At 39.8% G+C, this 12,435-nt stretch overlaps 2 protein-coding genes across 3 annotated transcripts in view; both read left to right on the plus strand.

The window, feature by feature from the left end:
- Positions 1–11,353, plus strand: part of LOC8043792 (solute carrier organic anion transporter family member 74D) — a 29,070-nt gene extending 17,717 nt beyond the window's left edge. Inside the window, exons 5-10 of one of the 2 annotated variants that reach the window (XM_042291982.1) lie at positions 1,193–1,357; positions 2,381–2,570; positions 4,045–4,189; positions 5,232–5,392; positions 6,674–6,738; positions 8,780–11,353. In XM_042291982.1, the coding sequence (XP_042147916.1) occupies positions 1,193–1,357; positions 2,381–2,570; positions 4,045–4,189; positions 5,232–5,392; positions 6,674–6,738; positions 8,780–9,084 (1,031 nt within the window). In that variant the 3' untranslated portion in view covers positions 9,085–11,353. Of the gene's footprint in view, positions 1–1,174; positions 1,358–2,380; positions 2,571–4,044; positions 4,190–5,231; positions 5,393–6,673; positions 6,739–8,779 lie in introns of both variants that reach the window. The other variant, XM_042291981.1, reaches the window with a different exon arrangement.
- The window catches only part of LOC8040254 (solute carrier organic anion transporter family member 5A1), a 667,105-nt gene that overhangs the window by 190,952 nt on the left and 463,718 nt on the right, over positions 1–12,435 (plus strand). The gene's annotated exons all lie outside the window — the stretch shown is intronic.

Raw genomic sequence — 12,435 nt, forward strand, 5'->3', positions numbered from 1 at the left:
TCCATGAATGCAGCCTTGGGATGGGTTTTCTTGACCTTTAAAATATCTGTTTCCTGAATAGAAACAAAAATTTGAAAATCTCTTGGAACTGTGCACGACTAATCTTCTCTGGCAACATCTTTTACACACTGTAAAACCTCTAATTTTTGCGAGCCCCTAATTTTCGCAAATTTTTGTGACTCGAAAATTTGCTAACTCTAAGGGACGCGAATATTTCTATTGTCTCGAGAAGCGAATTCCAGTCTCGAGAATTCGCGAAACTGCATCCCAATTCTCGAAAAATTGGGGCTGCGAAGAGAAAGGGTTTTACAGTAGCTCAATGGATGTGCACTATGCCTAGGGGCCAACTGCATTGGCCCAACCATTTTGGCCCAACCATTTTGTCAACATCCTGTCACTGTGTTAAATTGAATGCAGTTGTTCATCTTACTGCCTCCTCTACAGTTTTGGCCTTGTCACATTGATTGCATCTATGGGAATGCTGGTTCAGGAAGTTAGGGATCAAATTTAACTGCCACAGTTCACCTGCTTCCACCATACATGCTACACTGGCCATGGTGTGGCTTCTATTGGTTTCTTCTGGAGCCTACATGCTATAGCTGTCACGAGTGATATGGCCGTATCTTCTACAAAAATTAGTCATGGTTCAGTCATTAGGTTCTTCCGATTTTTGACATATTCATCTAAAACTTGACTGAACTGACTCTACAGCCTTTTTGGCCAACTCCTGCACTTTCCTGTACTCGGATGCAGACAGGATTTATACCAACCTATTTCATATTTATATTACTTGTATGTACAAAGTGATTAGATTTAAGGATTTAGGGGAAGTCTCCAAGGTGGAGAAGATTTATGTGAAGATAAATTTACTTTGACCTAAAATTGAGCTCAACTCCACTAGTCTCAGATTTCTAGACAATGCACATATCCTTATCAGCCACCAGCTGCCTAGAGGGCGCAAGTTGCGCTTCATTTCAGAAGGAACTCAGTTTATCCTTGCATGTACAGAGTGCTGTCTACTAAATTGTGCATGCCTACCTAACCCTTTGGGATCTGTGCTTCTTGCTTTGCGCTTTTGCTTTTGTGAGCCTTTGTGACTGCTGTTTGTGCTGTTGTGATTGCTTGTGTGCTTTTGTGACTGCTTCTGCTGGCCGATACTTACAGCTCTATATAGCCCCGTCTTCTCTTTCAGACTTCCCGTCAGCGATTCGTCGACTGCTTAAAAACGAGATTCTGCTCTACCGAACTGCCAGCAGTGTGCTGCACATTTTGCCAATTGCCGGCCTGTACACGTTCCTCCCAAAGTATTTGGAGAGCCAGTTTCGACTGACCGAGACAAAGGCCAACATGATCACTGGTGAGCAGGCTCACTGGCAAGAGATTGCTTTTTCTATGCTTGCTTGGGGTCTGGACCTCCTTTTGCCTGTTATCTTGTGGTTGGTTATGGTTACATGGTAGAGATGGTTTGCATGTTTTGGAAGTGAACAAATATCTGAAGGTGGAAGCAATGTTCCGGTCATTGCTAATGATTATAATATGTTGTAATGAACTTTGTTATACTTTATCATTTGTTTCAGAAAACTCTACTTGTTCCAGAACTATTGGAAATACTGTATTATAAATATGTTCTTAAAATTCCTTATGAGACTTCAGAAATATTGGCTGCTAAGAATAGCAAAGAGAACACTCACCAGTGTGACTTCCTTTGCTGGGGTTGCTCATTCAATTCTATTAGAAGCTTCTTGAAGCATAAGAAATTGACCACAGTTTATAAGCCTTCATGTATGAGATAAATTGTTAAAAATATTTGTAAATACACTCTAGCAAACTGAGGTAGTGTAAAAGAAATAGCATGAGCTATCTGGCACAAATTCACAGATACCAATTACATGGTTCTTACTTAGAAGTGAGATTGGCTGTCTAAACACATAGAAAGAAGAGAAACATAATGACAAAATCTTTTTTGTGGTTTTTAATCATTCAAAAACCCATGTCTTTGTTCATTACCAACTAATCTGTCAATATGTTGACAGCTCTACTTGTAGAAAAGCTATTAGGGGTTCCAGAGGTAAAATATGAATATGAAAAGGAAAACATTGTTGAATTATGGTGGGTAATACTGGCATATTCAACAATATTAAAAGGCACATTTTCATTTTATTTTTGTAAGAAAGTTCATTGATTCAGAATTAATGAAGGCATTACTTTTACTATACTTTGGTTGCAGCATTGTTTTGCTGTTCGATAATGTTGTCTTTTGAGTTGCTTTAATCCAGTTTACTCCAGCTTCAGTCAAAGTTAAGAACACTCCCTCTTATTGTTTGAAACAATTTTTAAGTGAACCTACTTAATTCTGAAAAATAAACTTGTATCCTTGCAGGTTTTGCTGGCATTCTTGTCATGGGCGTGGGTATTTTTGCCAGTGGAACATTCATGCGCAAGTACAAGCCCAATGCCCGCTTTGTTGCCAAGTGGATTGCTTTTTGTGCACTTGCGTACTCCATCGGCATGGTCATCCTCATGTGGGTTGGCTGTCCGCTCGGAGAATATGTCGGCTTGAATTCTGAACAGTAAGCACATGACGCTGAGTTTTAATCACATTGCATCTCGAAACAAGTATCACTGTTCAACTGTCTTCATAAATCCCCAGCTATACAAAGCCAAACCAAATTATTTTTGTGAACTTCTTTATAACATACTCAATGCTTAAAAGGCAAGCATACAAAAGGTGTGAGTACATTTGTTAGACCCCAGAAACTGACTGGTGTTAGAACACAGAATACAATGTCTTGCTCAGAATCGCAGTGCAGATCCCAGTTTTGAGCCTTAATCATAGCAATGATTTATCGTTAACTGTGCAAATATGAGTTTTATTTGAGTATCCTATGGTACCAGCATCTAAAAAAATATATTTAATACAGCTTATGAAGTCATTTAATAATTAACAAAATAATGTAATTTTGGATAATGAATTTTAACATGAAATGTGTTTCCAGGGCTGGTTTCCAAACCTAGAGCATCATGAAAGGTTGTTATGAAAACATGATAATCTATAGCCAGGTGTCTTTCCAAACAATGCATTGTTTTCCGACGGGTATCAAACTACTGAACTCTTGCTCCCTAACCTAATACCATACTAGTGCACCAGTGGGGAAGCCTTGAATAGCATCCTTATAATTGTTTTATATGTGCTCATGTTGCTAGAAAAACCTTGTGGCCTTAAAGGGTTATTGCAACGATTTTTGTACTTTGCACAAATACCGCTTAGAACCAATGCCTTATGTCAATGACCTAGGAAACACGTATTTGTTTTTCACCACACACAATAGAAGTCCCAGAAAAAATTAAAGAAAACCGAACAGCATTCACTTCCTCAACTCGGATCCAGAACAAGTGGCCATGTGATCTGGAGCTGATTATATGCAGTCAATGCTGATCATAGACACGTGCTGGGGTTGGAAAAATACAGGACACGTGCTGAGTTCCAGACATTGTTATGGTTCGGCTATTGTCATCATTGCAGCTGTTGGACACGGGCTACTACCCGAATGCTTCTCGAGCTATTGATTATCACGAGCCTAAATTAAGTGCCCACGCAAAGCTCGGCTCCAATCTATGAGCCACATTCAAATATTGTCTCTGGGCAATACTCCGACTGCCCAGCTACGTCATCAAGTTTTTCGAAGTAGAGATTGAAAGGAAATGCTCGCTTTTGTCCTTGAAATTACTCCTCAACAAAAAAGTTTCTTGGTCAGTGTCAGTGCGTGTGAGTGTGAGTGTACTTGGGTTGCACTAGTGCCAGTAAGCTGGTGTAAAGTGAAAAACATTCCAAGCGAATACCGTTGCACGGCCCTTTTAAGGATGGGAGCAGCCCAAAACACGCCACAGATTTTGTCCCTCATCTTTATTCATAAGATTAAGGTACCATTTTTTTATGCTAACATCATTTTAACTTGGTTTCAGAGAAATGTAGTGAGAAGCCTGTCTGTCATTTCAGTGCTGGTTAAATAATAGTGCTGCACTGCCCCTGTTTTTTGTTTGCAGCAAGGGATTAGATTTCTTGCCTCCAGCCTGCAACAGCAGTTGTGATTGCAAATCAGGCCTCTTCTCTCCAGTGTGCCATAACAGTGTCACCTACCTCTCACCCTGCTTGGCAGGATGTTCACAGGTCTTGGGCACTGATCAGCAGGTAGGTATCGTATACTCAAGTGCACCATATCTGATGAGAAAATTTTTCTACATAGAGCTTCAAATATATCTTAAAACAATTCATAGTCTCTGTCGTCCTGATGGTTATAATAAATTACATGTCTAAAAATACCGAGCTACTGCCCACTCGAAGTTCAGAGATAATCTTTGAAAACTGGGAGATGGGTGCTTTTGTTAGGTCCAAACGCTAATATTCAGATGGGTCACATAGCAGGGTGGGCTTCAGTGCTTTGCACCTGCGTGCACTCATCAAGCCCCACTACTTCGCACAAGAGTATACTCGGACAAGCGGCTGCTTTGGAGGAGCATCTCGGTTAGCTAGGTTGGCTCAGAAATCTGGGGTGTGCACTTTATATGTGCCTTGCTTATTCTCTAAATGTTTCAAAATTAGTGGTTGGGCACTTTTTAAGGCATGGGTGCATGCTAGGTATTCTATATACTGTAATTGAGTTAATTTTCTGCGAGTTTCGAGACTTTGAAAGTATTGCAACAAAGTGAGTAGTCGACGATCTCATGTTTACCTTCACATGGATTGTGACTGTAGTTCCTGCCACTCAAAACCAGGCTTCCCAAGTGGGCACGCTGGCATAATTGCCTAAGATTTGGCTATTAAATTCTAGGCAGACACTAGGTAGCAGCAATAAAAACATTTGAATTAAGGGGGGAAGGGGGGGTGTCACAGCATCTAGTGTGTGTTATTACATAAAGGGATATACCGTATATCACAACGTTTTTTTTTTATTACGTAAAAAAGTTATCTTAATTTGGGCTTATTTTTTTTGGCAAGTAGTATTATCCTGTTTTTTCTAACACTGGGGACGACTGGGAAGCTTGCTCACATACTACTAAGTAAGACAACTTGACAACTTTTCATATAAAACATTGCATATGCTATAACCTTCAAGCAACATGCCTGCATCTAAACATTTGGTTCTACAGGAATTTTATTACCCTACCGCATAGTCTCGTAAGCACGGATGATGTCAACATAGGTCTTATGCAACGCTTTGTTTGTGTTACAGCCCACATTCAACAGCTGCCATTGCACAGGAACGAATGATACCATTTCCAATGGTTTCTGCTCCTTAGAGTGCAACAACCTTGTATGGTACATTATTGTATTTTCATTCTTCGTACTCATCCACTCAACGTCAGAAGTTGGGTCTATGCTCTTAACTCTCAGGTAAGAGATTAAAATTCACTTACATATGGTCAAGGTCGCTGTATAAACTATAATAGACTCCGTGTCGCCTTACGATGGACTACAGCAGATGTTACGAGACAATGAGCCAATCCAATGCCACGTAAGTGCCACATGACCTTTGGGAGGGGCGGAGAGATGCCCAGGCCTCATAGTCACATGATATGTTCACAGCGCTGGGTTGGTGGGGTGGTTTGTAGCATCTGCTGTGGTCTCTCGTAAGGTGAAATGGAGTATAGCATATTTTCACGGCTTGGAAGAATGATAAAACAAATATCTTACATTGGCTAAATAGTGTTCATGGTGAACTCTTTGCATTCATGGTGGACTCTTTGCATTCATAATTTATTAAACAGGCATCAGTTGTTTTTTTCATACTCTTGCCTTTTCACATAGAAGCTTTGATAAGACTTATATGTTTCTTCTTTTTCATCAACTTATTTTTTTTTATCAAACATATGGTCACACAAATGGGACACATCCAGTGCCACTGACAAAGCCTTCTTAGCAAAATTTACAAACGTAGGATTATCTCTCCACAATTAACCGATTTGCTGAAACAGTACTAGCAGTCATCAGCACTGTAAGTAGCAAACACTTGGAGAAATCAGTGTGCAGTGCATCAGAGTGGATGCTTCATTACTTGCTGTTCCAATAAACTATCACTGTGTAGCTAAATGTTCTTACACACATACATTGATGACATAGCTTTGTGCCATAAGGGTTAGAGCTTGTTGGTTGGGCAGGTACTTACCCTATTTTCCCAAATATAGTTAATCCTTTTTGCTTAGAAACTGCACATCACTCTTCATACAGAGAACATGGAGACCCAATCACTACAATTTACATAATTATGTTATCTGCTGTTTCAAATTGGTTTAAAAGGAACTACAATATTAATGAAACCTCTGCTGTTATCACTTGAATACAAAAAATATTCACATTCTTTTCCTGGAAAGTATTGGCTTTCAATTTATTTATTTGAAATGCTATCAGTCCTACACAGGACCAAGATAGGAGTGGATTTGCACAACACAGAAACACACTCTCAAAATGCACAGATCAATAACACGTATTCAACTCAACGATGAAATGACAACTCCAGCTACTGCTGGCAGAAATCTCTGAAACAATGTATCTCAAGCTTTTACTTTCCATCATCATTGCAAATGGAAGAGCTGTCACCACTGCATTGGCACACCCATGTGGCTGCAAATAGATCACTAACTAAACTAATTTGCAACACTACAATTTTTCTTACAGATGTGTGGAGTCTCATGACAAAGCCCTTGCATTGGGTCTCATACAGTTTGCGATTGGACTGTTTGGTATGTGTGAATACTTACATTTTTGGTCATGGCACTAGCTCCTTATGGTATAGCCTGCAAATTTACATTCCTGTACACTATGTGGAAAGCCAGCTATGGTATTTACGGAAGAAGTTCAACAAATGATGAGACACTGAAAAGCTTTTGAACTTGAGGAAATCACCCACAACCCTGATGTTTACTTGTTTGGAATTCAAGTTATTGGCTTTCTACATACACTCTGGAAAAGTAGACATGACATGCTGGCTTTGTTAGAAAATTTGTGCTATATATAGTATATAAAAAATTTTTGCACCTCGAACCCTATTGTAACATTTCAGAGATAGCCCACTTAAAATCGAGAGCAAAAGGGGTGAAAATAAGGGGTTAGCTAACTTTTGCAGTGCAAACACAAACAAGCAAACATATTGTTGTTAGGCGTGCGTATCGCAAAATTTTCTAAGGAATGTGAAAGTTGGTTCACTTGCCAATCTGTAGGTATACATAATTTTAGAAATGTTTAGCTTCTCATATTTCATTTATTTGACCTGTAATAAATTCTTATCAGCTGTCACATTTGTGCTTTTTTTTATCAACCCATTGGTTCATAAATATAACTCTCAAGTGTTCCTTGTGTTAAAACTATGAAAGAGGACTTTTGTAAATTTAAAAGGAAGTTGCATTTTCACATCTAACCAAAAAGAACAGCCCTAGAATGAAAAGAAGGTGGCTGCTGTCTGCAACTCATGTTATGTGCCTGTTTAACTAAAGGGAAGCTGGAGAGGTGTTTCAAAAAATGAGGTAGAGGTAAATTCAGGCATATTTTTATCCTGTGAATCTGAACATGACAACCATTTTTCTCAAAACGATCTCTAAAAAGCAAAAAAAAAAAAAAAAAGAGCCAAAAACAACTGCAGGGTGTGATGTCATCTCCAGAGTCGGGCAAGCCTGCCAAACATACCTTCATGCACTCTGTATGTGCCTACATCTGGGACACCAGTCTGAAGGCCATGCTTGCAGTTGTGTGTACTTAGGGACAGCTTTCTATGGCATTTGAAAACTGCTCAAGGTGCATGAGCACCCATGCACCTTGATGCGCACAAGGGCTGCATTCAAGGCCGTAAAACTATCACACAGCTGCAAACTACAATCAAAACAAGTGTAAAGACAAAATAACTACTGCAACAAACAAGCAAGCCAGCAATGGAAGTAAAAAGCAATCATCTTGTGAATTGCTTGGGAAAAGCTTATGGAAGCCACTAAGATGTCGAGATCTCTTCATGTCACATTATGCCTCCTCTCAGATTGCCTCCTTGTGCTGATTGGGCCGGGAACGAGAGCCTTCAGGGTATTATTTTGAAAGTGCCTTTATGGCCACACCGTGCATCATACTGAAAAATATTTTCAGTATTCATGATCCTGGAGGCTGAATGAGGAAAATTCAAGGGTTTTTGTTTTCAAATGCAGAACCATTTGAACTTTCCTTTAACATGGCTGCTTCCATGTGATAAATGGCTAGACACCGAAGTGGCAAAAGGGGCCACTGATGAAAAATGGAGGTGAACAACGGTTGTCTCTGAGTCATCCAACAAGTTCACTTGAACTATCCTTTCCTCATTACAATCCTATATATGTTCTGCTTGAATTACTCTAGAAAGCGTTTGTATTGAAACAAGCAAGGTGAATGTAATGTGTAACTTGAATCGCTCTTGTGCTTACTCTCTTTCCATTTAAGTTACTAATTACAGGTGTATTAAAGCCTTTTCCCAGATACAACTCAGTGCTAACCCAGTGCTAATTCAGCACTACAGAAATGGCACTGATTTATGTTTTATCAGTGGTCCGCTGCACACGACCCTACACTTCCATGATTACACACGCAATGTACACTAACTCAGCACCGAGTCAGTGCTGTGAGTAAGCTGATGCAGCACTGACTTTGCATTATATTAGTGCATGAGTGCATGAGTGAGAGGCATGTGTGAATCAGCTTTTAATCACACGCTAATTGACCCCATTGTGCCGTTCGTGGAATACACCTTTGTTCCTTTTTGTCTCTCAGGGAACGTGCCTTGCCCAATCATCTACGGTGCGGTGGTGGATTCCGCCTGCCTCTTCTGGGAAGACAACTGTGGGGAACCTGGTGCCTGCCGCGTCTACGACCCTTCGAAATTCCGCATGGTATTCCACGGAGTCACTGCAATCATCATGTTCGTGGCATTTCTTGTTGATGCCGTGGTCTGGTACAAAGCCAGCTCAATCCACATCCATGAGGAGGAAGACACGCGGGACGCCAGCAACGATGCACCACCAGTTGTTCCTGGAGCGCTGCCCCAGGCTCCAGCTGAGTCCGAGTCCTGCGTCTGAACCATGTGTGTGCACGTGCTCTCTATAAGAAAGACTCCGGTGTATTTTGTAGAGGACACTCGTTTTTGCAATCGCTGGACGACTGACATTGGACTCAAATTGTACAAAAATGCTGTTTCTTTTTTGTGGAGAGAGCGAGGTTAAGTTGCTTTTTGCAAGAGGCCAAGGCAGCTTTATGGGCGACCATGTTGTTGTTTGAAAGATTTTGAAAAGTTGTTAACCACGTGAGGGAAAACCAGCAGAAAGCAAAGACTGTGACCGACTGCAGCGAGGACTGTGTGTGTCGATGTGGAATGTTAAGTAAGCTCCGGTATGCTAGGTTGCTTAGCGTTTGGCCATGAAGAAACACACACCTGGAAGAAAAACGGTGATCCGCGCATGTTTTTTCCATTTCATCCACATTACGTGCCTCATCTTGAGTTTAGTAATATATGACCCGCTTTTTTAGCTTTCGTCTTTGTGATTCGTCCAGGATCCATATGCCACGAAGAGAAACTATTGAATGGTGCTGAAATTACCAAAATTTATTGTTTAGTTCGACCCTGTAGATCTGGTGAGTTGATTTCAACTGCGTTGAAAAGTATGGTCGTTTTTCTAACATGAGCTTTACTCACTGTCATGGTGCATATCTGAATGTTGAGTGCTTAGGCTTTTATACCCGTTTCTAGCTCTTTTTACAGTTTTCACGAGGAACACCCATTTTCAAATTTTAAGAATGTTAGAAATTTCTACAGTGGGAGTGTATTATCCTGGTACATTTTTAATGTGATAGCTGGAAGTTATGCGACTTGAAAAAAAAAAGTGGCACATGTAATGTCACTTTGAATTATGGCAAATGCCTTCTGATGACACTGTATAAAGAAATATACCTACTACTGTTCTTTTTATTTATAGTTATTCATTACAGTTCTTTGATGAACATGTGGAGAAAACTTTATGCAGCCCTCGTATTAGTCTTTTTATGTGATTTGCAACTAGAGCAGATCAGCATACCCCTGTCTAGCAGCAGGCAAAGAGGGTGCATGCATGAATAAGAATGGTGGGAGACTATGTTCAGCACATTTGTCTAAATACTCTGTAACAAACATTTTATACAACCTGCTTGAAAGCACGAACTTCCCAATACCTACATTGGCAATGTTTTTCACTGCTTAAGGGAATTTAAGGACCTGTGTACCAGTACCTCCAAATTATTTTATTACTGCATTCTTGCATTCTTCTGTTTATATCTGTAAATCATGTGGCATGCTGTCCAATACTTTCGTAAGAAAGAGTTACTCCTTGGCGCTTCATCACTTGGTGTGCTTTGCAAAAGCATACTTTGGAAAGTATATAAATTTAATGGTGCTGTTGATGAGATGTCAGTAAATCAAAACACTTGTATATACCTGCTTGTAAGTATGTATGCATGTATGTACATGTCTGTATATGTATGTTTGTTGTTGCTAAAGGTGTGTTACTGAAAGTAGAAAAGAAAAAGGTGAATGAACACAGCTCTGCAAAAATTTCCGAAATTGCTTGGCAACCACCTTTCAATTGTGCACCAAAGAAATGCAGAAATGTAAAACTCTAGAATGTTAACTATATTATATGTATAGTGAACTGCAAAAGGTGATATGGTAACAAATGTTCTCTAACTTGATTTTGCACTACTCATGCATCCACAGCCACCAGTCATACATGCTATGGGAGCACAAATAGCAGTCTTTCTGTGAATATAACATGTTTGGAGACAGGTTACTCTACTTTCGACTTGCTCTTTAGAGGATCACTTGGTCTTTCAAAAGTGCAATTATGTGGAGTATGTTCATTCACCTTGTATGTATGAACTATGTATAAATATGCTTTGTGAAAGGTATATATGCGGCAATATTTTAGTACGCAAAACACCAAATCTTGTCGAATGTTGTCCGATGGTGTGAATTCATTTCGCGATGTGTGATCTCGGTGGCTATTGATGCATTTTTTTTGTAGCTAGGCTCAGTTTCACGATTATGTCAGCCAATGCATGCCATCTTGCAAGGCGCTCTGAATTGAATTTTGTTCTTCTGCAATTCGCTCTACGCAGGTGAAAATGGCTATTGGTGTTTATGTCAGGTAGCATGCATGCAATGAAAACTATTTTTGTAATTATGAGTATGACTTGCTGGTTAGTCCAGTGTACTGACAAGGACTATCTTTTTATGATTGACGGTTTATAAAATTGACTTGTGTTGAGGAAAAATTTGCAGATTACTAGACTATAAAAATATGTGTTACCTTTGTTGAAGTAGGACTGTATCTTTGGTGGGGAGAAATTTCGAGACATCTCACAAGGGCACAACAAAATGGAATACATGCGGTAGGTTGACTGTGGAGCCCATGGATTCTCTACTAGGATTCAATTTTACTGGTTGTATGTAAGGTTCTACAACCTTACAGTGAAACCTTACAGTAGAACCTTACAGATTCTACTGAAAGGTTCTGTAACAGTTGAAGGTGTTGCCACTTTCACACAAACATGTTTGTATGTAGACTTGACAGTATACATTCAAAATTAATCCTTTATCATTTGTTACAGAGCTGACAATTTTGAGGGCACTTTATCAATGCCAGTTTGAATATGTATACTTTCTGTGTGCATAATCAAATTTGTCCCTTTCTTGTTGTATTTTCTGTAGAAGTGCTTAAACACATTTTTACCTGCACCGAATCGGCAAAACGGTAATAGTTTCACAAGTTGACTTTTCTGCAAGGAATGTTTAGCATTAAAATTCTAAGGGGAGAGGGGTTTGAACTGCCTGAGAGAGGAAAGGGTGATAGAAAGTGGCGATGGAGAGGGAAGAAAGTTGTGTGGACGTACCCCTATTAGGAAAGAATGTGCATCTATTCCTCCACTGTTCCAACAGCACTGGCAATGCATGTGTTTGTTTCTTTTTTCCAAGAGGGGGGAGGGGGGGGTAGATTACTTTAATTTAAACATTCGAGTCATGCTGCATATTTTTCGTCATCTCAGTTAGTGTATATCATATTCTTGATCTCTCATCTCATCTGTATTTTTCTGCTGCTAAAAACCATACTGCAAGATCTGCAATGGGCAATCTATGTGTTGCAGCAGTCATTCCAGACCTCTGCTTGAGCATTTTACATTCAAAGTTACTTGTGTCTAGTTTTATCAATGGCTGTTGCACATATTTGATTAAGTCTCCTTACAATGGTCGACATAAAAAGAATGTAGTACTATATCCAAATGAACGCTTCCGCACTGTGAAAAAGCACCTCGACGTGGATCTGCTGAGGTGAACCTTGCCCCCTCACAGCGCTGCTGCAATAATATATTTTGAACAGAATTCCTTCACATGCCTGGCTTAA

The sequence above is a fragment of the Ixodes scapularis genome, unplaced genomic scaffold (assembly GCF_016920785.2).
Source record: "Ixodes scapularis isolate PalLabHiFi unplaced genomic scaffold, ASM1692078v2 PGA_scaffold2__306_contigs__length_199485367, whole genome shotgun sequence".
NCBI lineage: Eukaryota > Metazoa > Arthropoda > Arachnida > Ixodida > Ixodidae > Ixodes > Ixodes scapularis.